The sequence below is a fragment of the Triturus cristatus genome, chromosome 9 (genome assembly GCF_964204655.1).
Source record: "Triturus cristatus chromosome 9, aTriCri1.1, whole genome shotgun sequence".
In the NCBI taxonomy this organism is placed as follows: domain Eukaryota; kingdom Metazoa; phylum Chordata; class Amphibia; order Caudata; family Salamandridae; genus Triturus; species Triturus cristatus.
The window spans coordinates 510,249,028-510,277,009 of NC_140592.1; the positions used below are offsets into that span (position 1 = coordinate 510,249,028).

Genomic DNA, 27,982 nt, shown 5'->3' on the forward strand with positions numbered 1-27,982 from the left:
TCATGAGAAGAGGATTCAGTGGGAGTAAGGGAGAAAGAACTAGCACAGAAAGCCAGCAAAGAGGTGAGAGGAAAAAATAAGAAAGGAGGTAAGGAATGGGAAAGGGATATCAGTAAGCCAAAGGAGAGGAGTAACAAGAGAGTAGAATAAATAGTCCTGGGGAAATACTCATTGGAAATCAGAGAGCGCGGAACCAGAAAATGAAAATGAGAGAAAAACAAAGCGTAAAGAGGATAGGGAAAGCGGGCGGAGATAAGGGTAGGAAGGAGAAATCATTCTTGTGGTGGTGGAAGGAATGGGTGAGGGAGAGAGGGAAAGAGTATTGAAACAAGAGGTGATGCGGAAAGACGTTGGAACAAGAAGACGTAAGAAGGGGAAATGGAAAGGATAGAAGCTAAAACTGAACGGTGCCAGTGAGGGGTGAGAAATAACAGGAGAGAAGGAAATGAAAAGGTAAATTAGGAGGACAAACTAAAAATATGAGAGAAAATTACGAACATGGAGCAATTCGTCGATGAAGTGGAAAGTAAATAGTGGGATGATGAGACTAAACAAAGGGGAAAAAAGATAACCAGATAAAAACGAATATTAGACAAAGGGATGTTTAGAGAATGTGGAATATTAGACTAAACTATTAGAGTTATGGAGAGAAAAATGTGGGGGCGGAGTAACAGAGGAAAATAAGAGGAAAGTGGAGCACAGCCTGAAATGAAAAGTCAGAGGTTATCTAATGCAGTCAGTCAATTGTCAGACAATTTATGACATGTGCGACTTCTGCTGTTGCTCTCCCAGATCTCACAAAAGGCGCTGGTGTACTAACATTCGATCTACTCACATCAGTGCACCGGATGTTATTGTGACACGAAGTCCACCACGAGTCCCTTCCGCCCCCACCTAAAGATTACAACTGCCTTTTTAAGCCTCTTTTCAGCTTATGCTTTCACGCACCCAGTCAGCCTTTCTCCCTAACCCTCGCAAAGGAAAACATCTGGCCAGCTGCTTACAGACAGGAGGTGCGACGTAGTGGGTTGGCATCCTGCCCAGTTCCAGCTGCTATTGTTTTTATGTCCTGTTGCCCAGGTGAGCAGTCATAGAAGGCGTGAGGTAAATCAAGCCGCCGCACCTACCTGTATAGCTTACTGCCAACTTGAACAATCCCACCTTGTGAGGAGGGGGAAGGGCATTGGAGGGGGTGGGCTTCAAGCCAAGAAGCATCTATGAGGCACTTTTGAACCTGTCTGTGTGAGCACTTGATTGGGCACACTGGGTGATTCCCTCACACCCATCATCTTGTTCCCTGGAAGAATGTTATCATTATGCAGTTCATGCTACTTTTAATCAGAGGAGACTTCTCCGTAAGCCTTCGGCGCTTTCATCTCTGACATGCACAGGACTGGCTTGGTACCACCCATCTTGCAGACATCCGATGCTCACAGGTCTGGTGGACACTCTGATCTTCAGCAGTGCTTGGTGTCTCGGGGGAATGCATTGGCAAAGACAAAAGTCCTGGCTTTAATGTGCTACTGCAGTAAAGAACAGGCGCGGACATATGTCTTTTCCATGTATTAGCTCATTAAACTCGAACCTATTGGCCTCCCAAACGGGCGCCAGAAAGCGGACTCGGTTCCCATTGTGCAAAGGGGTAGCCCCACCAACACGGTTTAGTTCTAGTCCCCACCCTCCCGAATTTCGGGTCTAGTTGCGCCCCTGGTGAGGGCTGAAGATCTGAGGAGAGCACAGACAGAAAGCGCTCCCAGTGAATACAGTTCATAGAACGCTGGCTTTAAGTGGCAGACAGAATAAACACCCTGACCTTTAACACACACAGGATGGAAACGATTCGAACACAGTCCAACTAAGACTACATGCGTTCCCTCCCCCAGAGTACATTCACAAAGGAAAGCATCGGCATCCTATATTGAAATGTAACTGCTGAACGAAGCCAAAGATTTTCACTAACAGATTTGGTTTAGCTACAAATCGTGACAAAGGCATGCGAAAAACATCACGCTATTACACCGTTTCAAAAACAGGATTCGATGTAATAAAAATACGGGATCCGAAAGATCCCAGGCAGCAACAGCTGGTGGTAGTACAGCACGCAGCGCCACCTGGTGTTAGAACGGCAGAATTTTAACTGTCACGAGCAGAAGTCAATTCAGTGGGGCTTTTAATAGCAGTAGCTGGAGGGCGAGATTCTACATAAGGCCACAAAGAGGGGCTTGAAGGCCCTGCTACGTTAGAGGGTCCTGATTTACAAAAACCTCAGAAACCGGACAAAGAAGCTTAACTGGTGAGCATTTAAAAGACTAGTGCGGATTGGATGGAGATTGTGGTGTTGACGGGGGTCATATTATTGTTGAGAAATGAGCCTATTACTTAAGAACTCACACTCCAAGGACCCAGTGCAACAGATCCCGGCTCAGCCACACATTTTTGGTCATGCTCATACTAATCACGTTTCCTTATAACAGCCTCTTAACAGCAAACGCCGGCATTCACTCATCCCAGCAAACAGGAGTGTGCGAAGGTGCATAGATTTCCCCCCCAAACGTTCGAGGAAATTTCAGAAAATTACGCTTTTAACCCAAAGTGTCATTGTCTGGCTCTTTTGCGAATTTTTCAAGCAGGGCCAAGTTTCAAATAAAAAAGTTTTTTTAAAAAAAGTCTCACGAAATGCTGGTACGAGACTGGCGCGAAAAGAAAACCTTTCACTACAAAACTTTCTGTAAAAAAAAAATAAGTGTCCCTTGCGAGAAAATGTACACAAATATGGTTATGTGAAATTTTTTGAGAAACTTTGCAATTTTTGCACAGTTTAAATCTCGCCCCGGCGTTCCAAGCATGCACTGCGGATGCAAAAATGAGGGTTTTGGCATGTATTATCACTGAACGCCCAAACTCTATGGAGCAGCCAAGAGTTCAGGCACACAAAGACAGATGGATAAGCTAAGACAGCTAAAATGGTTGCCTTTGTGAACCAGACACAAAAAAATACAAGACAGTGTGACAAAGGGGTAATTGTGACACCAAGCTGGTTGCGTTGCGTCAATGCTGCAGTTGAATAAAAAACATTTCCTCCTTCAAACTGTATTTATGGCCCGAGGAATTCAAGTGTGCCCAGCACACTGTACATACACTGCTTGCACTACAACCTAGGCCATTTTTAGAAATGCTGTTGCAAACCTTACACCATTTAGGTAGCTCTGCTGCAACCATTCTCTCTAATTGGTCCTTATATTTCGAGAGACGAGGCCCACAGATGGACGCAGTTGTCCAGATGAGGTATTTCAAACGAGGCACAACAGTTCACCGATACGGTTTCCACAATTGCAGACAAAACGCTAGATGAGGCCTTTATGACTGGACTGATACTCCATACAAGACGTCAAGGAGTCTATGTGCCGGGTGAATAGTAGTCAATATTGGCAACACAGTTGGCACACAAAACCATGGTTGTGCTTTGGCTGTCTTTGTACAGCTGAGAGAAACTACATGACACGAACAGGGACTGCCACCTCAGAGACCCAGTAGGTGTCTAGGTGAGATGGTGCATACAAATCATGCCAGACTAGACTGCTGTCCGCCAACAGTACACAAGCTCCACATTCCCACTGCCAGACCCGGAGTATCTAGAGGGGCTGTTAATGGCATACATGATGTGATAATTCAGTGCCTACCCCTTTCTGCACCCTAAAAATCCCAGGAAGAAAGGCCTATGGGGATGTAGTCCTCTAGATTGGATGGAAAATCTAAATGTAAAGTAAGTTTGTATTTAGTTGTCACTGGCTTTCTGCTTGAGACCACAAAGAATAAATTCTGGCCATTTTATGCCAATAACTTGCTCTTAGCCCAAACCGTTTGCAACAGTGATGAGATACTGGACAGAAACATAACTGCATGTTGCCATTTCCCATCGAGGCTGGGCCCAAGCGTAGGATATGGAGAAAACCTATTGCTTTCACCTATCCTGGAAGAAGAGGGAGCTGTACTGCCAAGTCTGGTGAGACGTCAACTCAGATCTGCAGAACAAAGAGCAAGGCACAGCGGAATAAAGCCAGTCTGGAGGGTGTAAGTGAACCATCAAGGAGCCATAGGAAACTTGCAGCACAGCAGGCCAAAATCGACTCAAAAACCGGTTTAACAAGGGCTGATGATCTAGAAAGAATATTCAAGAACTGCAAGTGAGGTGAGCTTGCATCACCTCCAACCTGGACTATGTCCAACCATACGGGAAACCAAGGTATTTCATTCTTGACTCTGGGTCTTAGGGTAACGTTTTGGGTAAGACCGTTCCCCTGACTCTAGGATGGTTGAAACTACCTCAGTGCCACTTATGGATACAGATACATCAATGTTTGAATTCATGACTGGGCTCTGATCTTACAGTCATGTTCCCTTGTTCCGTGGGTGCCTCTGCCAACCGAAAACCTGACCATGATCCGACTTTTTAGAGATATGGACCTGTGATATTTGGTATGCCTGCAGGAAGCACTCTGGATGCTAGAAGAACTCCAGCACAGTAACCCTCCAGAACATATACTCCAGAGGCCAGCTGGGGCAGTAACTGGTGTCTCAAGCTATGTCCTCTGCCCCTGGTGCTCAGGATCAGAGCCGTGGTTACCCTGTTAACCAGACATTGATGCTTTGTTTAACCGGTCCCTTGGCACCTTACTCATCCCTTTTGTCTGTGGGAGGGAACTAGTCTTCAAGCTGGGTAGAAGGATTTGAGTAACTTGCTTTAGGGGCGATTTTTCGATTCCCAGAGACGTGCGTTAACGCCCACTGCACTCTTCTTGCACCCAGAGCCGTTGAACAGGTAGGGTAGAAAGTAGATGTATTTGAGCCGTCTTGATGTTCTGTAACACTTCCCTCACTGACAGAGGCTGGGAAAAGTTTGTAGCAAAAAAAAAAACTAGAGCCAGGTCTCTAGCTTTAATTTATTTCGTTCTGAACTCCATGCTTAGAGAGTTCCAAATGCTTCACTGTTTCCTAGAGTAAGGCTTGGCGGCTTATCTTCCCTGACATTTGAAAGCCAGACCAAGTAAGTACCATGGTGGATGAACTCGGTGTTTGAGAGGCGGGGTTAACAGCTTGCCCCTGTAATGGCACAGAATGAATAAAAAAACATTAGACTGGCGTGGAACCCGGAGGAAAATGGATAGTGTGGAGGGGGTGAGACGTGTAAAGCACCAATGTGCCAAAGGGGCCCCAGAGAGATCACCATGGCTTTCACAAGGAAGGCAGCAGAGATTGTGCACATTCATTAGACCCGAGAAGTGAGCGGCAAGCTCGAGAATGTTCTCTTGTGGAGAAGTGTGACTGCGTACAACAGACCACGTACGACAGTACAGTACGCCTGTAAGAGGCAAAGCGTGAGAAAGGACAGCGAGTCCGCACCCCAATCCCCGCCACAGCATAGTCACTGAGGTTCTCAAAGCCAATACAGGATACAATTAAATCAGCATAGCTCATAGAGAGAAGGGAATACATAAAAACATCTCTACAGTACGGAGCAACCCCCGTAGCTTAGCGAGTACTCTTAAAATAACGCCAACAAAAACAAATATTAACCGCCCACCACGTCCGTCTATGCAGAAGGTCTCCTGTAAGTAAATTCATTAACCTATCCAATCTCGGAACCATGCGCGACCGTCACTGGGGTAGTGATTCTTGAGTCAGGAGCATTCACTGATCAGAACTCACAGCCCCCTCGGCGCATATCTCCGCCAGAGGTGCAGCTGCCGAGGAACAACGCGTAGTTTAACCCTTGCATTGTTTAATGGAGTGCGGTACCCCGTGGGTGACACCCAGCTCCCACCGCCCCACCGATCTCGCTTCCTCGGTGGGCTTGAGCATCTGGACTGCGGATCTGGAGGTCGCGAGGAACATTTCTCCCTTACCGGAGTAAAATGAATAACTAGCCTGCTTCTAAAGCGAGGCTCCTCCCTGGCTTGCGTAATGCCGAGTCGACTGACCCTGTGAACCAGGCACCGAGGAAGACTGCCAGCGCCTCGAGGCTGCGTTTGTGCTCTACGATGGTAATGCACGCATTATACGAATAAAAAAAAACGCACGCCGCCTCTTCCACGTCGACTGGATCGCCGGAGACGCTAATTCCCTCTTCTGTTCTGGCGTCGAAATATGTTTAGGATATTCCGAGGGTTGCATTAACTGCGGAGGATTGGATTTGAACCCAGCGGACATCCTAAATAAAATGTGATCAACATCGTCCCGCCTAATCTTGCTCCGGAATCCGATTATATTATTTTTGGTACGCTACAATGGACAACGGCCTCGGAATGCATTACCGGCGTGTATTTTGGGGCTCATTACGTTGACTGTGGTCTGACATCTCAACATGAACCTTTTTTGGCGTTTTAAAGGCCAAAGTTCAAAATTAATATCACACATTTTAACGACCGATTAAAACTGGTCCGGCTTCAGACGGGATGTGAACCAGTAACGGGTCAATTATGTGAAATGTTTTACCAGTGATCGGTAAATTGTGCACTTTTGGCAGCAGCAGGCGCTGCACCTACTGGGCTATCCAAGCAGCCCGTCGCGCTGCCTGGCCGCTCGCGGAAGGACACAGCTCCACACTGCACACGAGTCGGAGCCTCCTCTCTGCGGCAGTCTTCCATTATTGATAGGAGTCCGGGCAGAGTGCGGCACCGGCCCCCGCGCTAGGAGGCGCCCTCGAGGGGGTGCCTGCCGGCCGGAGATGGGATGAGGCATCCCCGGGGGTGGTGAGGAGAGCCCCTGGCTCGGAGACGGCGGAGCTGCGCAGCGCGCCCTTTTCTTCGTCGGCGGAAAGGAGGGCTCTGAGAGAGGCGGCAGCATCTGATGCCGCTCGGCTGCCACCTACCGCTCCTCGGCAGAGCAGCGGCTGCCGCCAGAGGAGCTGCGGCAGGTGCAGGAGCCGCTGGCTGCGCCCGTCGCCGACGCCCCCGGGCTGGGGAATGGGAGCCGGGGAGGCTCCAGGAACCCGCGGCGGCGAAGACGGGGGCACTCGACACATGGAGGGGCGCCGGAGCCTTGGGGAGCTGACGCCGCCAGGAGATCAAAGGAGACGGATTGCCGAGGGGGGAGCCGTGGACATGGGAGAAGATTCCCCTCCGGGGCGTCCGTGGAGCCTGGCACGCTGAGCCCTTGGCCGAGGCACTGCAGGAGCACGGGGGAAGACCCCAACCAGGTAATCAGCGCTTCTTTCTGTGCCCACCGTGGAGGGCACGGTGTGGTACCCGCTAGAACTAAACGACTCTGTGTGATGCATGGGAAGAGGAGCCTACCACTCCCTCTGTTCCCACCAGGGTATTCACGGTATGTGGCACCGATGCGCTCTCCTTACCCACACACACGAGGCAATACGAGTCCAGCGCCGGCTAGCCGCCCCCACTGGGCCCACCAGAGATCTGACGGTAAACTGCACCAGAGCACCCGGGCAGTGTGCACTGAAAACCCCCCAATCCCCTATGTGCAAATCATGGTGACCACGGCGTGTGCCATCTTGGCACCCCACTGCTCTCACTGGTCCTTAGCCGGTGGTAACTGTGCCCACCAGAACTTGCCACCCCTGCCCGCCCACTGTTCGTAACACTGTCCACCACCGGGTAGGAAGACGAGACAACTGCCCATTCCGCGCGCTCATTTAACGCTCCGAGTGTTAGAACGCCGGGTGCTGTAGTTTTACACTGGACGTTTTTGGGCCGTTACATAATGCGTGTACCTACAGGTTTTCTGATATTAATTGATACATGGTGATGGGCAGAGTCCTGAAGCCCAAAAATTGGTATGTTACCACCTGTCCCCTTATAGCCCCCCCTCGCCTGAAGTGTGTCTAGAGTCGAGGAGCGTGTAGTGATCGTTAATGTGCGGGGGTGGCCAGTCTGCTATTTGAACGGTTTGTACCCTCTGGACATGTCGTTATTTATCGAGGTGTGTTTGGTGCTCGTGTTTATTACGTGTTTTGTCTGCATGAGCCGGCTCTTATAAAGCAGCGGGTTTGTGTAGTGTGTACCATGCATGTGTGTGTGTGTGTTATGGTGCAGGGGTGCACTGTGAGATGCTGCAGGCTGTTCATTGTGTAATCTGTGATGCCCGTCGGTCCTTCAGCTGCTACAAACAGCGGGGTCCGTGTCCATGCACTGCACGGGCCACAGCTGTCATGCTCACCAGGTTCCTCCTGCCCTGCAGTTAACGCGCCGCCCCTTCTGGTGCCTGTTAATGCACGGCGAGGGTGCTTCTCCCATAATCGTGTAATTGGTACCCAGGTGAATCACAGAACCACATATCCCGGGTGTGAGCTGTGTGCCCACAAACCCCCAGAGGGAGTATCGATGTGGTTGGTGCTTTTACATTTATATAGCCAGCAAGCTCTGTGCAGCCTGCAACCACAAAGCAGATTGCGCATCTGCCCCGGGCATTTTGCTCATCTTTAACCCCCAGTCATAATGACAAATGCCAAACTACAAGTCCCAGGTTGCTTAGGACTGCCCGGGACAGTAGACAACTATCCTCCTGGGTCCGGAGGCCGAGGCGGGCGGTGCCATCAGCAATGTGGGTAGGCCGGTGGGGGGGGGGGGGGGCGCTGTTCCGTCTTGAAGGTTATGTAGCCAGCAAGAGACCCTTCAGAAGTGACCGCAACCACCTGCGCTAAACAGGCCCTCGCGTGACGGCCACAAACCCACTCCACTGCCAATGCATCGGAGGCAAACTCGCCTCTCCACGCAGCCACACCCCTCTACCTGGCGCTGCGTGGTAAGTTCCAGCCTCGCACCCAGCGAGGGAAACCATTTCAGTGCCCGCAGTCTCAAAACACCGAGGCTGCAAGCCCTGACCAACCCCCCGCTAAAGATTAGGGAGTGGGCCGCCCTGACGTGCAAACACGACGCAGAGTCCACCCACCATTGACGCACAGTTACACCGATACACGGGCTTAGTCCACAACTTCTGCACAGCTTCTCATGTGTGTAAAAATACAAGTCGGTCCAGAAATACTTGTGTGTGTGCAGAACTCGCATCCACCGCCAGCAGTTTCCACAGAAACGGGACACAGGACGTTTACCCGATGGATTTTCCTCCCACGCCCGCAGATTCACAACCGCCATAACTGCCAATCTCAAGTTCGCAACACAAACAAATTGAGAACAAATCTGCACTCCGTGTGTATAACGTCAAAGAGGACATCAACATTAATCACACACGGGCACACCAGGAGGTACTCACTGCTACATCCCGCAGACGCCTTGTCTATACCAATCACGCGATGTAGCGAACCACCGCACGCATGCCGCAGACTCCCTCAAGGAGAGGTGGACGAGCCAACAAATTAACAGGGCGAGCCGAGCCAAGGGTCTGGCGTGGCTCTTCGAGCCTATGCACGCGCCCAGCACTTACCGCGTTTCCATACGTTAAATAGAACATCACTTCAGAAAACTAAAACGTGCATTTCTTTAACATGTAGAAGGTTTGACATTAACTATGGCCTCGTCGCCGGGGCAGGACAGAAGCGCTTCTAATTTCATGTATAAAAACAATCATTTTTAATAAGCACTAGTCTGCGCAGCCATATATTGTAAAGTATTAATGTCAAAGCTTCTACATGTAAAAGAAATACACGTTTTAGTATTCTGGAGAGGTTCTATTTTACGTTTACACGGGCAGACAATATTCTCAGCAGCACGTGCACAGACTGATCCATCGGCCATAAATACGAACATGATTGCTGTCGCTGACTTATTTACAAGCCATTTTATAGCTAGCTGCCCGCAAGAATATTCTCGACCAGTTGGGCGGATGTGCCCTGGCAAGGAAGGACTTGCAGCACGGGAGAACAGGAGGTGTCAATGAAGAGAGAGGGCACAGAGTTTGGAGGGCAGAGGTGGTAACCGCAGAGGAATGACCAGGAGTGGCGAATATTTTTGCAGCAGGGGATATCAGCCTGCCTTCTGTCCACTGATGGTATGGGAGGGGGGCACTGTAAAAGACTGGCCCCTGATTAAATGAGCCCGTGTGTCAGGAGGGAGTCGTCTGGACTCTCCCGAGGTATGGGAGCCTGAACAGGGCTTTTTGTCGATCAGTCATCCTAGGCATAGCTAGCCTAACCCCAAATCCCCTCTGGCCCCTGTACAACCACAAACCATGGAGGGCCTTTGGAGCATCGGGCACCAGTTACTCTAGATGGCACCCTTGGGGTGCCAACCTCAGGGGCGTGGGAGCCACTACACTGCAGTAGTAGCAATGAATGCAGAAACATTTGTTTGCATTGCAATACTGGGCGGCACCACTACCTGAGTGTAAAGGCAGTGGCCTTGAAGATCAAAGGCACTGACTGGAGCAGATCGATGGCCCAACACTGGGGCTTCATCCAGACCTCCCCCCCCCCCCCCCATCCCACCCAAGACAGTGTGAGAGGAGGGAACCAAGTGAGAGGGTGGGGCCTTGACCCCATTACCTCCCTAGCCAAGAGGGTGCTTCTGAGGGGGCGTGGCTATCAGGCGGCCACTGCCCGTGAGCCAATCTAACATGCCTTCAAAGGCTGACGCTGATGTCCTGGAGAGGATGCAAACCCCAGATGAACATTAGCTGAGTGAGCCCTCACAAAATGGGAGTCGGAAATGCCCTCTGCAGGGTTTTCCAACTCACATGGTCTTCCACTTGGTGATATAAACTCCTCACCGGGTTACCAAGTGAAAAGAGCAGGGATCGTGTGACACGGTGGCACCGTGTGAGTTGATAGCTATGCAGAGATCGTGTGACGCACGGTGGCACCGGGTGAGTTCATATCACGAGACGCAGAGGAGGCCGAGAAACAAAAGAGAGAACCTTTATCGTCCTTTGCCTCAGCCAGTGACATTTAAATGTGCAGAGGAGAGCAGCACCTGTAGCTCAGAGGTGGGTGGGCCTAATCACTGGTGGGCTGGGTCAGGGTCAATCAACACAAAGGACGTTCACTGTCCAGGCTTCGCACACAGGGCGTGGAAAAGTAGGGCCCTGTGCTGCCTCTGATATGGTAATGGTCTGACTAAAACTATTCTCATTCATTGCTACTCAACTGCAACCACATAACGTGTATTTGTAAAGCACATGTTCACCCACTAGGGTAACTTGGTGCTGAATAACAGATGTTTGTTACCCAACTCAATGGTACTCATTTTATCGACCTCAGATGGATGAAAGGCCGAGTGGACCCACCGTCATTTGAACCTGTGACCATGAGGTCAAACACAGGCCCCTGAAGTGGGCGCATTAACCCACTGAGCCACCAGACCTGGCCTTTCCAGCACATCCCCAGGGTAAGCGCCCACCTGCTTGTGCAGACTCTCTGATTTAGCGGTCTCTCCATCGTGGTGTCCCCGGCTGGCCTAGGGCAAAATGTTGGTCTGATTTACTTCTACACCATAGGCCTGAAGTACTTTGCCAGCTTTATTGTGAATACTGCTGTTGTCTTGGTCCGCTCACACATTTGTTTTGAGTCTTTGCCTTCCGCTGGAGTCTGTTCTTTGTGTCCATTCCCCTTTTTGTGGCAGATACTCTGGAGTACTAGTCATGATCTCATCTCATGAATAGGGCAAGGGTGTCCTTTGATGGATTAAGGGGTGCAGATCAATTATGGTACCTTCAGGGTAGTCACAAAAGATCATTTTACATACGATGATTCTAATGAATACCCCTTTCGTAGTGAGCAGATATCCTGAAAATCTGGCATTGCTCCAGTCCCGCAAGACCAATCTGAGTGACCCCCCCTGTTCGAGTATGCTCTAGCAATAAGCACATTCCTTCTTGTACGGTGTATTTGTCATCTCGATGCACATGTCGCTGTTCCTTCAGCCCAGGTGCCTTCGTTCTTGAGTGGCTCTCAATGGAGGGGCGGTGTACATCTTGCACAGTATTGCTCCCTCTCCCCTGGGCTGTTTGCGTCAGGCTTTTACACTAGAATCAGCACATAACCGTGTGGCACAGAATTCAGAGTATTAGTGCTGCATCTGTCAGGCAGAGCCCAATTGCTTCCTGTGACTCACCAATGGTGGCTGTGCTCGGGCAATCAAGACCGAACTCATGCGTGGTTGTGATGTCCGAGGCAGATGCTGTGCAACACAAAGCTATCGCAATCCATAAAGGTGGCTATCCAGTCAGACACCACTTCTATAACGAAAGGGCGGATCCTGCTTATGCACAAGGTTCAAATACACTATAGAAACAGTTATCTGTAATGAGAGCCAAACAGCTGCATCACACAAGGTGAACAAGTTGTGACCTCAAACAGCTTTACCCATAGCCCAGCCAAAAGACACTGGCTGTTACGTGCACAACGAATGGGCGCAACATTAGCATCACGGAACACTTAGCAAACCTCAGAACTTTACCAGACTTGATGCACAGTCCCTTCGCTTAAGATTGGAGTCAATGGCTTTGTGAGGTTCACAGTTCATGGCCTAAGACTCAGAACTACCTTTACTGCTGTACTATGGGGATACAAAGTCACGAGCACTGTAGCATGAGATAGCACTAAAGTACCTTGACAGCGAGCACTGGGTGGAACAGCATTTCACTGCAGGAATAGTAATGGGGACTGCAGTGTTTGTGGAGGGAGTCAATCAGAGGCGCAACTAGAGCCAAATTTTGGGGGAGGCCAATTCAAATTTCTTCCACCAATAGGCAGAGTGGAGATGCAGGGGCTCTAAGAAGGGGTGAACAAACAACAAGGCCTTATTAACAAGCACATAGTCTTTTAAAGACCTGCAAAGTACACGGGTGCGGCTGTGTGTGCCCGGGAAGCTGTCTCAGTCTGGGGCTGCCACACACAACCGGGGGGGGCTGAATCCCTTTCAGCCCAATAGGCATTGCGCGCCTGTTAATAATGGCACCATGCCGGTGTAACTGAGTGGTATCGCCATGTCTATGGATGGGAGGGTGGTCTTTTTGGTGCCTTGGCAGACGCATCTAAAACCGTACCCATTTCAAAAAACAAGCACTGGCAATTGCAATAGGACTGGCTTTAACAGAAAGTTGGGCAGTGATGTGAATAATTTCAAGTAAATAGCATGGGAATGAATATGTGCTTGGAAGCAAACAACTGTAAAAATAGTATTGGTAGGTTAAAAAGTCATGTTAAAGTTGCATTGTGGGGCCAGACCAAAAAATCCATGTAGGATAATGACTGCCCTCCTCCCATCTATGTGGCTACCAGAGGAAAACCACAAATTATCTAGTTATCCAAGGTCCAACTCCGGCAGCTGGATAAATAAACACAATGGTCAGAGCTGTGTGGAGGGCAAGCACTTTTTTTGTGGAAGCACATAACTTCTGCCCAATGAAAACATGTACTTCTGACTCCCAACGTAGGGCGGAGCCAAAGCCCCTTTCTTGTAATGCTGGTGACAGCTATGCTCACATGGCGGACCATAACTACCATTTACTGAAGAGTTCTTCCAACCTTTTCAGGCACCCTCACCCTTGGCTTCTCAAGGTGAGGCTTAGTGGTCATATATTGAGCTCAGTCCACGCAGTCAAATTTCTATTGTGGTACAGTGTCCTACCTCCTCTGGTACCTCCCGGCTTGTGAAGTGATTGCACGGGGCAGTAGAGGGGGGAAGCTTTGTAGTCCAGGTACTGGGTGTCACTGCTGCCAAATATGGATCCACTACAAGGACTATCAGCTGATGAACCTAAAGGTTAGGTGCAAAAAACGCCAGTGGCAGGGGCCTCAAAAGGCTTTTGTTGCACGCCTGTGCAGGTAGGGCTCATGGCGCATGCTTGATACCACTCAAGCAGAGACGTGCTGGCTCTGGGCTCAGGCAGTACTCATTTGTGCTTATTGGGAGAGGATGTAGCCTTACAGCTAGAGCAGTCGACCTCGAAGCTGGGGAACCAGGTTCGAGTCTCGGCAAGGATGCTCAACATCTTTTGATTCTGGGTAAATCACTTAATCTCCCTGTGCCTAACAATGAAGGCGTCCTTGTGTAACGAAACTGGTGCACACTTAAAGCGCTCCGATACCAGATATCTTCGGGTCTAGTTTGCGCTATATAAAACTAACAAAAAATAAGTCGTCTAGGTAAATCTAGCCAGTCCCACAAGCTGCTTGTTTGCTGTTCTAGATCTTGGTCAGTTCACCTGTCACAGGCAGGCAGAGCCTAGGACGATGTCCATGTCCTCCTGCAACTGGAATTCAGGGGGAAATCTTCTATTCTGAGGCAAGGACTTCATGTCAGGAACCAGAAGAACGTTGTGAAGCCTGTTCTCAGCTGGGAGGTGGGGCTTAGTGGGGTCAAAGTATGTGCTGAGCCTCTAGTGGAGAGCTGTTGTTTTGTCGACGTGGATGGGGGGGGGGGGGGGGGGGGGGGGGGGGAGAAGGGGGGCGGGGGAGTTTAGAGGGAGTAAACAAAGCTCCACTAAAAAATGTAAATACTAAGGCTTAGACAGCATGACCCAAAAAGCTTTGGACTTGCACCTTCACCCTCCAACTGTATTCTCTGCACAGTGACTACACAATATCAGATTTTAGGTCTGGCCTAGATACACTTTAATATGCCTCACTAGCCTGATGTAAGAAAACGCACAAATATTTGCATATTTAGTTTCATGCTAGGGCTTTGGGTGACACGTCTCAGCCATTGGTCTGGTCAACTGTCATTCATATTGTTGTTCCAGCTACAAAGAATAACTGCGTGGGCTAATGGATGAGCCCACTTCGCACACTGGCTCTCTTGTACAGGCAGTGATGACATGTCGCCTGATCATATGTGCACAGCTGCCTAAAAAGAAGTTCACTTCAGTGCCAGGGCTGGAGCTCCAATATTTTACCTTGTCAGTGCTTTATTCTTCCATTTTGTTCAATTGTTTTAGATATACTTATCTCTTTAAACTATCCATTCAATTTACAGGAATTCAAAGCCAATAGTACTTTACATTGTGCGAATAAAAATCAAATTTTTCAGTAAAGTGTATTAAAACTAAAAGGGTTTATACATCTGTTCCAAGTACATCTGCCTCCTAGAAAACTCACTGGGTCCAAACTGGAATGGCATGGCGAGCAAAAAAACGATGGATTCAACCCAGATCAGTGACTGGGGGTAATGTTTGATTTGTTCAGCATTTCCTCAATCTGTTCTTTTTGCACGTTGCCCTAAGTGTGAAGGGTATGTCCAGATGTGGGTCCAGTGTTCACTATGCCACCAGATTCAAGATAGCATGGTTGATGAGGGGTGGCACACCAAAACCGGTCCTAGGATGCTTGTTTCTGGTCCAGAGAAGACCTGGCAGTTCGGGCTGGACTGTTCCCATGGGGAGCAGGGTAAACACTGATTTGCATAAGGCTAGGTCCAAACTGGAATGGCATGGCGGGCAAAAAAAACGAGGGATTTAACCCAGATCTGTGACTGGGGGTTAATGTTGTGTTTGTTCAGCATTCCATCCATCATCTGTTCTTTGTTCATTCCAAGGAAACACAGTATGCATTCTATCACAATTGTACATGATGGTTATTCTTTAATCAAGATAAACATGTATAGCAAGCATATACCCACCACGTTTATGCAGTGGTAGGCATGCTTATTTTTATTTTTGTGGCATAGGTTTACAATAAAAATACAATAACCACTGCATTTATTAGTTTTGCTAGTGCTGGTTTCTGCTGCTTCTACCTTCCTTCAAGCACAACATTGACACCGACTAACTACATCCACAGATGTGAGCCTGCCATTGCACAGGTAGGCATGGCCTTGGCATGTTGTAATCAAGTCCCATCCAAGCATGGAACTGAACCACAGCGCAACCATTCATCTGTCTGGTGCAGAGGTGCACAGAAAATGACAGGTTGGGCGATCGTAGCTATAGTAACCAGACTAAGCACCATCATTTTCGACCATCCCTTCATAGGATCAATATCTTCGCAATTGGCCTCCCACTCGCAGTGATAGTTAAGGGGCGGGGGTCACTGACGTTTAAAAAGTAATGCCAGTAGTGTGGCTTGGCTCCTTCTGGGGGTTTTCATGGGAAGAAGTATAGGGAAGGAGGAAGTAACAGAGCAGAGGTATGGAGAACATGAAACTGAAGAATAGCTCCGCCACTCTCACTCCCTAAGGACTTACCTTGAACCCAGAGCTTGTGTGGCACTGAAAGTGCCTGAGGCTGAGAAGCCATGGGAAGCCAGAGGGGCCATTTGGGCACAATTCCCTGTGCCTATCTGGTGTGCTCTTGATTTCTATAGCCCTTTAATTTCGAAATCTACCTCATTCCGCAAAGTGTGTCAACGCTGGGTCCCTTCTGGTCTCTAAAGCAGACCATATGGATAGGAGCACAAGGACGCAACGAAAGAATAACAAAGGGAACATGTGCAGGTGACTAGCAAAGAGAATCATGTTAAAACAAGAAAACAAATTATGGGAAAGATTAAAATGAGAAAGGAAGAATAGGAAAAGAAAAAATAATAGGAAGCCGATAAGAGGATGAAAAAAGCCATAAAAGATGAAACACGAATGGGGTCTACTTACATAGACAAAAAAAGGCAATGATTGTAAGGAAGCCGGCCACGTGTATAAGAATTTAAGTCAGACAAAAAAAAGATGTATACCAAGTTTATTTCTCTTTTCTCTTATTGTTTTTATGTCGTGCTCACACTGCCAGAAAGTGGCATCACGTCACCTCGTTAACAAAAGGGAGGGAGTTAGTTGAGCAAAGACTGAGTCCTGCAGACGAAGAACCAGTGAATGTTGAACCGATTGCTTGGGAGAAGAGTGCTTCAAGGTCTTTGCTCGACTTTCCAAGAGCGGGCCTGACCGTAAGGACAACGGGGAGAGTTTTCAACACAAAGGCTCCTTTCCTAGAGTAGGGTTCACAACCAAAAATGTTTTACCCAATTGACAGGACAGATTGTTTATTGATGAACCAATCATGGGCATTAGTAGGGCCTCATAGGGACAAGACCATGAAGAAAGGATAAGATACTGGATCTTTGGGTTCTTCAACAAATAGTGGACTGGACCACGTGGCCAACTAGGCTTTGACTTGTCCTCAAAGGAAGGGCTAGGTGTGCTGTGGAGCCACACAATATACTTTATCCCAGCACAGCCAAGACATCCAGCCTTTCGTACGACACCGGCACCGCTGACACTCAAAACCAAAGTCATAATGTTTATCTATGCGCAAGCAGCGATTCAAAAGCTGCTCCGGGGCTTCCAGGAATACATGTTCACATTTCAATCTGCGTCCTTGTCACGAATCGCTGGGACAGATATTAAAACTCAATTTAGATTCTGTTCCTTTTCCGAGGCCCAGAGGGTGAGGGGGGGATTAGTAGCTGTTACAGAAATGTAAATGCTGAGTCGAGAAAAATAATAAAAACCCAGATCATAAAAATAAAGTGGTGGATTCAGTCGGCCATGTTCTGTAGAACATGGTGTTTAGCATCCCTGCCATGGGAATGGTAAAGAGGGATGGCTAGGAGCAATTTGGGTCAAGGTAGAAATACTTAAACAAGCAAAATACAGTTGTGAAACTGGGACATGGTTAAATGCTTGCATTTATTTGGACATTTGAAGCAGGCAATAGCTTTCAACCTTGACAGGTCCTGGCAATTTAAATGCTGCATTCAAACGTTAACTATGAAGCAAAGAGCAGAGCATCTCGACATGACCTCACATTCCCAAACCTTAGACAATGTCGCAGATTATATTTCATCCCTCCTGTATGAGTAGTCTTTAACTCTCGGAATGTGTACTCTTCACACAGGGAATCCACATTCCAGATGTTGCCACCAGAACTTGACAATGTCCCAGACAAAACCTTCTCACTGGCAACATTCCAGGCGTGGACTTGCGAATGGGTGCCAGGGACCCTAGACATTATCATCTCGGGAGCATAGAGCAGGGCTCATCCAAAAGGAAGAGGTAGGAAAACATTTTCAAGGCAACCCAGCTGATGATGTAATAATCAACCAACTCACATGGAATCCCGGTTTTTCTGAGTGACCAAGTGGAGGGCCTCAAACGTTTTCTAGATACCACCTTATGGGAGCAATTCCCTTCATGTGGTTCATGAATTGCTTCAGAGCTATGAGGGGAAGAGCTGAGAGGCCGCCAGACCATCAAAGACCAGGATGAAAAGGATTTTTGAAACAGTCTTATTAGAAAGACTGCTTACTCCAAATAAACTACCAATCAGCATCAACAATACCCCGCCCTAATGTACTAATTTGTCGGCCTGATACAGCCACAATTCAGGCTTCTAAAGATATCACCAGGGGCAATCTGAAGACATTTGGAAGAGTCATCGTAACCACAAAACTAGAATCAAAGATGGCAGCCGAGCAAGGAAAAACACCCCACTAGTGCTCTTACCACTGAAACAATGAAGCCTAAAGGGTTCATTATTCTTTTAACGACCATAACCAGTGCAGTTTTAGTGGTGTACTGCTTATTGACTTTAAACAATAGTGGCTAAAAGCTCTACAGACCAGGTGTTTTCTTGGGGATCTTCAGGCCTACGGCTAATATAGTAACAATTAATAGGGACTCAAAACGTAGTCCTTATTACTGCTTTATACTTTTTCTCATCTTGGCACTGAAAATGTAACCTCTACAAGTAGATCTAATCTTTGAGGAGCCTACACTTTTGGTACATCTGTAATGATGTAGTAAACGCCCCAGCCAATGAATCCCATAAATCTTCTGCCCTTTATCAATGTCCTTTGTTTTAGCAACAATTTATTCATGAAAGGTATACCTAAATATTCCCATTGCAATGAATGCCCAGTGTTACCTGCAATGTGAAGAAACACGCTTGATTTCAAGTTAAGTAACCCAAACAAAACGTGCAATATAAAAAAATACCTAACTGGTAACATGTCATATGGTCTTATATTGCCATCTCGGGGTTCTGGTGACATTGACTAACACTCTGGTTGCAGAGCCTCTCATGCCTTTCAGGCCATGGCTTGCTTTTGTTCTCGCCATCCTGCTTACGTCCTGGGACCAGCCATCTTTGGTCATCATAACACCCAAGCACTTGTACTTTTCTGAATACAGTTGTCTCTCAAGCTGCTACCGATTTTAACAGCATCACTAGACTGAGGCAACATTAAGGGACTGCAAGCTCATTGGCAACCCAGAATCAATGAATGGCATGCACTGGGTGCAATTTTTTGTTTCTAAAGCCTTAATATTAGGCGTCAGCCAGGGTCTGACCACTACTACTTTTCGCAGAAGCAGGGACTGCATTCCAAGAAATAAAATGATTTGCCTACTATCACATTTGTTGTGTCGGTGGCTGGTCAGCATGCTACAGAATCTTACTGGCCTTCTACAGCAAGCAAATAAAGGGCCATCCAGTACAAATACAAAAAAAATCCAGTTCTCTCTACCCAACCCAGGATCTCCAAAAATAAGGATTTCACAGTGTTCTCATAAGGAGGTCTAGTTGGAATTTGAGACCGAGTGTGACGATATCACTAACAGCCCTTTTGAACACGGGGCATGACCTGCCACCTAAGGTCAGACAGACCAAGCTCTTGTTCACTACTGACTGAAACGAGACAAAGGAATCTGGACTCTGACATAGTCAACCCAATGTCTTACATTTTCCTGATTTCTGGCGTGTTGGCAGCCGCGGCGATTTTACGAACTACTCCAACAGGACAATTTTACAATCCAAGAGGATCTAGTCTTTTGGGCAAGAACATATAGTATCTGAAACCGGGGATCTAGTTGGGATGTTTTTCAATGGGTTGTAGAAAGGACAAACACCACTTCAAACAACGGTGGCGTCAACCTGCAGCCTATTCAGCCCATCATGTGTCAGCACATTTGAGGCAACCCTACACTACATGTAATCTTCAGGTGAAGGACATCTCAGAAGCAGAGACAACCGGTGTAAACGAAGCCACAATCCCTGCTCTTTGCCATGCGATGGGAGTTCAAAGGTCTGTGTGACAAAAAACTGTAGCCTCTCCCAATGGACAAATGCATGCGTCATATGAAGCTCTAGTCTGCAATAAAAATCCTCACTCGTGTTAGATCTATATACTCAGACAGGTGGCGACATATTGAGCGCTCCAGGCTTACTGTCCTGGCTTCATCTATAATCTGCTCTGAATCCAAACCAGTTTTTAAGGGTAACTTACTACTGCCTTTCAGCGTGCTAATTTAATTGGTGAAGAGAGAAAGGCATGGATGTAGTGATGTGCCCAGGCTCACACTATTTGGTTAAGCATGGAAGTTGGGACGAATGCACATATCTCCTGGCTCCACTGTAAACAACATATCCACTATATAAAGTCCCCCATACCCAGTGTCGTGTTGAACACACATGGTGGAGACGCTTCTCTGGCGCAATGTAATCACAGCTCAAAATTCACCCATGGAAATTTCAGACTGGGCGCGAGGGAAGGGAAGCAGTGCACCAAATAATTCTTCAGGGGGAAAAACCAACAGGATGGACTGTCTAGCTCATAACATGAGTACTATAAACCAAACGCGACATGACCTTCTGAGAGATTACATACTTATTTACAATTGGGCCCAGTTTCCCTTCAGCACACCTGAGTAATGGGCCTGTCACAGGCACACAACAATAAATCTCGGAGAGCAAGGACGGCGGGGATCAGCTGGACAGGAGGTGCCTCCGCCGACAAGCCGACACAGAGATGAATGGAGAGGAGAGGCAGGCGGCAAATGCTGCATCCGCACACTGACGCTGTGAAATACTGAGGCCACTGCACGACTCATCAATAGAGTCACAACGCAAACATGAACTACTCATTATCAAACGCAAGCATATTTGCAAGGGAAATCAAGTGCCTACAACTACATTCCCTTCTTCCCTTTAGGGTTGCAACACAAATGATAAATGATAAACTTGGTCCTGGAACAATTACTGGGTTCTGTTACTCTCATTAGGGCTCCCACCCCACCAACACTTCCTCCTCAACCCTGCTGGTCTTAACTACTCACAAAACTCACTAGCTGGTAAGAATTTAGGCAAAACAAGATGAATGGATTCCCCAAAACAGTAAGACTCAAGGCTGCTCACTTTTGAATCCCATGCTATATAAGCACTCGGTCACATCCCTTTACTAATACTGGAAGAGACATGTAGTACGGAGAAGGCGAAGGCGCAGTCTACCTGTAGGAGTGGTCTAGGTTGCACAACCTTGTCCACTGTCTTCCTCTCCTCTCCCGCCCTCCTCCTCCTCAGTCTCATGAAGCAATAGTTGATCTTGCTCCCCCTCACACAATAGCCGGGTTGAACTGTCTGGCTGCCGAGAACTTGCCGCTACCAGCTTTTGTGATAAATCACTATTTCTTATTGTTGTGAAACCAACTGCTCACACTTTGCACATGACACTGTGCTGCCTTGCACTAGCTGTACCTCACAATAGTTACATTATCAGAGTGCAATAAAAAAACTAAGGGGACATAGATGATAAAAAGTAATAGAATTAATAAGACATCAATAAAGATGAATAAAGCATATAAAGGAAGAAGATAGGAGACAGAAAAAAAGGAGATTTTTTTTTAAAGCTAAGGAGCAGCAGCAAAGCACAGAGACCTCCTTGCCAGGCAGTGTGTGATCCATAAATGCAATCAGACACAAAGGTGTGATACTAGGACAGGTGAAGAGATCAGAGATGGCTACAGGTCACAGCCTTGGGTACCACACTAGGTATGTTCACGATTGACGTTCATGCTACGGCAGGGTTTGTGCAGAGTACTCATCGAACAAGTCCGCGTCCATTTCTGGTAGATCTTGCCGAAAGGAGCACTGCCAGAGGCTCTGCCCTGTAGGAAGTTTTGTTACTTGTTGAAGTATATCATTGCAAAACCAATAACCACATCGAAAAATCACTCATGGGGCATTTTATTTACACTTGGATCACTTGCTAACTTATATTCTAATAGAGCCTAACAATTCAGTGAAATAAAACCACTGTTGAAAACAATCCTCACCATAACCCCCCCAAACACTATTCCTGATATCACATATGGCATGACAAATTAGGAGTATGTGTGCTGTATACCTCTAGAGGTGCCACGCTGCCACAGACCGTGCCATGTAGCTTACTCCTCTTCCGTGTAGCAGACGCCAGGCATGGCTGAAGACCACATTCTGGTTCGCTGGGTGAACAGCTGTATGTTGTGCGTGAGGTATAACTATATATATATACACCAGCCACCTTACAGAGGAGGATTTATACATAGGGTGCTCAGCACAAACTGCACCACATTTAAATAAGGAGATGCGTAAATACAGACAGCGATAGAGAGTGAAAAATACAGAAGACCATTCGAGGATAAAAAACATAAAAGCAGTTGAACTTGAAGGGCCGGTAGGGCAGGAGTAAAGCCCACCTGAACGCGGCACATACTCTACGAGGTAATACAAAGGGAGTCGAGCGAGCAGAAAGACTATCACATGTCCCCTTCCTTTTTTCTTTTCATTAAAGTGACGCACTCCCTTTCATCTGAGGGAGCCGCGTTGATAGCGCTGAGGCGGGCAGCAGAAAAGAAAGCGCGGGAAAGCTAAGGTCATTAGAGCCAGTCAATGCTTCCCGGCTTAAACACGCCGAGGATAGACTGTTTCAACAGCTTTCCCATACACGTTAAATTATGCCCCTTGGACAATGCTGCTCCTTGTCTTTATTACAAATTTCAGTCGCAACCCCACCCCCACCCGCCATTCCGCGCGTCCGCAGAGGCTCTGTGCCCGCGCCGGGCCGATATCGGATTTCGATCCCTTCCCAGCGCTTCCATCGCGGTCGATAACCATTTCCACTCGACACCCCGAGCTGCGTAATGTACTTCTTCGAAGCCCCGTTGTGCCAGCGACAGTTGGACTCGCGCGACTGGCGGAAATGGAGAAGCAGTGGCAAAGCCAAGGGTTGTCTACATTCTTTACATGTAGCACTGTTTAAATCAGGTCACTCTTGACAGCGCCCTTCCTTTATGTCGTCTTATTATTAGATTGGCAGGGGAAACAAGCACTCCTCCGAGCTAAAACGAAAACGGGGAAAACGCTTCAACTGTTCTCTAGAATATAATTACAACAGTATTGCAGAAAACTGCACAACATGGCCTGTTTATTTTCTGTTTGAAGCTCGACGTTTGCCTTTTTTCCTGGATTGTTTACGTTTTGGTGCACGTCTAAACTTCACACAACACCAAAGCAATTCCCAGGTAGGCCCCACAGTGACGTAACATAAAATGATGCCCCCTCCAAGAATAATACAATGAGAGTCCCTTGATTATCCCATATCTCAGACATTCATTGGCCTTGTGCAGCATGGGGCCCCTCTGAAGGATTGGAGAGGCCCGGGCAAGCGCTTGCGTTGCACCCCCTGGTCCACCTTCATAAGTCAGAACTCGCACTGTTCCAAGCATTAACAACAATAATATAAAGGTAAGTTCCATCCCTCACTTCTATTCACTCCTATCTCAGGCACACACTGGCATCAAGCAGCACCACAGCACTTCCTCTGCAGGACACATCACAAGCCAACACACTTCTAGGGATTCACCTATGGCGCAGCCGTACTATTCAACTGCTGAAGCACTTCAGCACCTCTTCGGGGAATGATGTGCTATATGGATGCGACTAGAATAGAATTGATGACAAGCACAGAATTCAGTCAATCTGTGGACAATGTCCATTTTCACCCCGTACTCAAAGAGGACACTATTGAAATAACCAAACTATATAATAAAAGGTATAGAGAGGTGGAAATCTACACCTGGACTCTGAATGAAATGTGCAACAGTGCCCAAGGTTTCAAATGAATAACCCAGGCAGGCTGCCACTTGTTAACCACATCACCATCCCCAATGGACCGCCTGGATGGGTCCAATTACAGAACCTTTCTGCAATGGAATTTGAAAACGAATTGGAAAAATAGAGCTAGAACTTCCTATAATAAAGTTCACAATTGTACCAGATTCACTAACTGCTTTAGGTCATCTTTAGACCCAAAGACCATTCATTTTCATGTCCACAGAGTTTCGGGCCCAGTAAGGCTCCCCTGTTTTCCCATAGTTCACCCATAGATCGAGCATGCAACCCTCTGTGAGAGCAGTACCTTGATCTAGGGGGTAAAACCCTCAAATGACAGTGTGGATAGAGGATTTGGGTTGAGGCGTTGCGTGTACTGAACAGGGTGGGGAGGGGTGTCCTCTATATTACTGCGCATAATTCGGGTGGATTTGTTAAAGCGGTTTACTCAGCCTACATTGAAATTATTTGGTGTTAATCCTGTTTGCAACTTGACAGTGCTTCAGTATCCCACCTCACGGTCTGGTTCTCGATGACAGTCATCACCCCTCTAAAATCAATCCAACCTCAAGAGTAGCATGTCTATAGCCTCAAAGGATCAACAAATCAACAACTATCTTTTAAGCGAGCTGGGTGGAAAATGAAATTGGTAATTAAGAAACCATGGGCACTACTATGATGTACTGACATTTGACCATTAGCAATCTGCATACCATAAGATGCAGGTAGCTGAGACTAAAATAATCAGGTGAGATAACACAAGGGGACACATTCGATAGTTAGGCAGGCCTAGTGATAGAACCTACACACAACACTCCATAGAACATTCTGACTGGAATGCACCTGAGGGCAGGTACATCCCTCTATCTGCATACCTTGAGGTTACATCTAGGCTTAGTGACAATATCTCTGAATAAGAGAAGGCAGCCACTTAACTATGCCAAACTTGGGAACCAGACCAACAACTTGACCATGCCTGATTTTCCCATTAGAACAGATTTTTTCAAATAAGACTTTTGTGTGTCCACTGACTAAGAATCGAGGTTTTTAACCTGCGGGCTTCAGGGATCTAAAATCACGTAGTCCACGTTCACGATATGTTTGGGTAGTACACCAAACATATTTGACACAGAACTACTTAAGATCTATAAAGTGCAGCCAGCAGATGTCACCCCGGATGCTTCCAATAATAAGGGAGTTCAAATACGGATTCAGTCATCCTGGAGTAACAAAAAGAAATGGTTTGAAAAATTGGATGGGTGGCTTCAGTGCTCTCGTTACTGCTGCAGCTGCAATATAAACTGGAATTTGTGGCAACTATGCTCTTGTTTGATTGATGGAGCCATTTAAGGATGACACCTATTTTTTATTAGTTCCTATAACTAAACATTTTGTTTTATTTCTTTCAGGGTGTCCCCAACTGATCTACAATGGAAAGGCTGTTCCTGGGTGTCCTGCTGGTAGGAAGCGTGGCAACTCTGGGAGAAGCCTGCCCCTTTCATTGTACCTGCCAAAACCTGTCCGAATCCCTCAGCACCCTCTGTGCCAACAAGGGGCTGCTCTACATTCCTCCCAACATCGACCGCCGGACTGTTGAGCTACGCCTAGCAGACAACTTTATTCGCGTGGTCAACCAAGATGATTTCCTCAATATGAGTGGTCTGGTGGATCTGACACTGTCTCGCAACACCATTGACAACATCCTACCCTTTGCCTTTGGAGACCTGGAGAGTTTGCGCTCACTGCACCTTGACAGCAACAGACTCACTGAAATCCACGAGGAGGACCTGCGTGGCATGCTCAACCTCCAGCACCTCATCATCAACAATAACCAGCTCATCAGCATCTCTGTTGCAGCCTTTGACGACTTCCTAATGAGTCTGGAAGATTTGGACTTGTCCTACAACAACCTGAATAGCGTCCCCTGGGAGGCAATTCAGAACATGGTCTGCCTTCACACCCTCAACCTGGACCACAACCTCATCGGCTATGTCATGGAGGGGACGTTTGCCGAGCTCTACAAACTGTCCAGGTTGGACATGACATCCAATAGGCTATTCACACTACCTCCAGATCCACTTTTTGCCCGTTCGCAGACTGGTGTGATCAGCCCCACCCCTTACATGTCCACCGTGGTGCTCAATTTTGGGGGCAATCCCTTCCACTGCAACTGTGAGCTTCTCTGGCTCCGGCGGCTGGTGCGTGAGGATGATATGGAGACATGTGCTTCTCCTGCCCAATTGGCGGCACGCTATTTTTGGTCTATCCCCGAGGAGGAATTCACTTGTGAGCCACCACTTATTACCAGGCACACACACAAGCTCTGGATCCTAGAAGGTCAAAGAGCAACTCTTAAATGCAGAGCGATAGGGGACCCAGAGCCTATGATCCACTGGGTTACACCGGATGACAAAATCATGTCCAACTCATCTCGCACTGTTTCTTATCGGAACGGCACTTTGGATATCTTGGTAACCACTATAAGGGATGATGGGATGTACACATGCATAGCCATGAATGCTGCTGGAGAATCCACAGCGTTTGTAGATTTAAAAATTATTCCCTTGCCACATCGGAGCAATGGGACAGTGAATGTGGTGCAGGACCCAGGATCGTCGGACATAACCACATCAGCAAAGACTATGATGAACATGACTGATGAGAACCGGACACAGGAGAAGGCAGTCACAGTGCTGGATGTGACAGCTACCACAGCACTAGTTCGGTGGATTATGAACAAGTCGTCCTACGTCGTATGGATGTATCAGATTCAGTACAACTGCACGGAGGATGACACCTTGGTGTACAGGTAAGGAAAGTGACTACACAAATTGCTGGATGTGTTTACTTGCTAGTCCACAACTCAGTAGACTAGCTTAAGGTCAACAATGGTAAAGGAACTATGGCTTTCATGTTGCCAGTTGTTAAAGCTTGGCAACCCAAACTTCACAGTTTCAAATACCATCTAGGCAAGTGGTTCTTAACCTTTTGACGTCTGTGGGCCCCCACTCAATCAGTACGGGAATGATGAAATATTTTATTTAATTAACAAATATAAAAAAAAAAATCCAAATTTTAATTCTAATGGGAAGGTTGGAGATTTTCCAAATTCAATTGAGGTCACCAATCATCCATATCTCATTCTATTTAATACGCTTCTCCAACAAATCAATCTGAGGATACAAACTTAATTTTGTTTGCCGCCAATTTCAACTTTCTTCACATTTACAGAACATTTAACATTTTTCAATGTTATATTTGCTTCTTTATTTACACTTCATTTACCTGATAATGTTATTTAATTTTCTAAGCTATCACTAACCCCCCCCCCCCCCCCCCCCCCCCCCCGAGTAGGCATGGCGGACGCCCAGGGGGCCACGGACCACAGGTTAACCACCACTGATCGAGGCCACTATATCACTTTGCACTTCTGAGTGGGTGAGGATTGCAACGGAAGGCTTAAAGAGTTCACAAAAACATGTTGATGAATCACCAAAAATGTGATCGGGGTGGTGTTGAACTGCACTCGATGTTTCTGAAGAGTATGTGTGATATTTTAATTTGATTTTGAGGTTGGCAATCACCTTTCCACAAACTGACGTAGGCACTTTCTAAGATACTGTTAGCATAACTCAGTTTCAAGTTGACATAGACCCTGCCTCGTTTTACTTGTAGTGAAAATCCAACACCTCCCGACCCCTTGACAATACGTGGCATGCAGCCCACGTTCCCACCATGCAATGCAACAGCAAAACAACTTATTTCCTCTGTGCGTCCTTAACACCACTCTCTCTGAATAGTGGCATTTGTTCTCCTGCGGGGACATTTTAATCACATTCTCCTTTTAAGAGATACCTGGTGTTGTAGTGACAGCACACCCTATCACCCCACACATTTGCTATAAAGTACCCTCTTCTGGGTTGATGCACAGAGCCTTCAAACAGGATACCCTCTTCCTTGGGCATTGTTTTGCCTGTAGATCCTCCCTCTCAAATACGAGCTTTAACATTTTTTGAATTCCATTCTAGGAAAAAGATTAATTAAGAAAATAACTCATATTTCCAAAAACTGGTAATTTATATTTATTTGAAGTTTCGTAAATCCTGTGAGCACATATCAAATTACAAGTTGGTGGAATTGCAATTGGAGAATAACATTGAAGCAACCAATATGAATGATCTACTCATTTGTACCCAAGAAGATGGGAACCTGGGTCTTA

The 27,982-nt window shown here is 47.2% G+C and overlaps 2 protein-coding genes across 5 annotated transcripts in view; one reads left to right on the forward strand and one right to left on the reverse strand.

Annotated features, from left to right (window-relative positions):
- PC (pyruvate carboxylase) overlaps positions 1-27,982 on the reverse strand; it is a 2,056,240-nt gene that overhangs the window by 317,792 nt on the left and 1,710,466 nt on the right. The gene's annotated exons all lie outside the window — the stretch shown is intronic.
- Positions 5,847-27,982, forward strand: part of LRFN4 (leucine rich repeat and fibronectin type III domain containing 4) — a 35,184-nt gene continuing 13,048 nt past the window's right edge. Inside the window, exons 1-2 of the mRNA XM_085625490.1 lie at positions 5,847-7,195; positions 25,173-26,572. Coding sequence (XP_085481616.1) covers positions 25,194-26,572 — 1,379 coding nt within the window. The 5' untranslated portion in view covers positions 5,847-7,195; positions 25,173-25,193. The remainder of the gene's footprint in view (positions 7,196-25,172; positions 26,573-27,982) is intronic.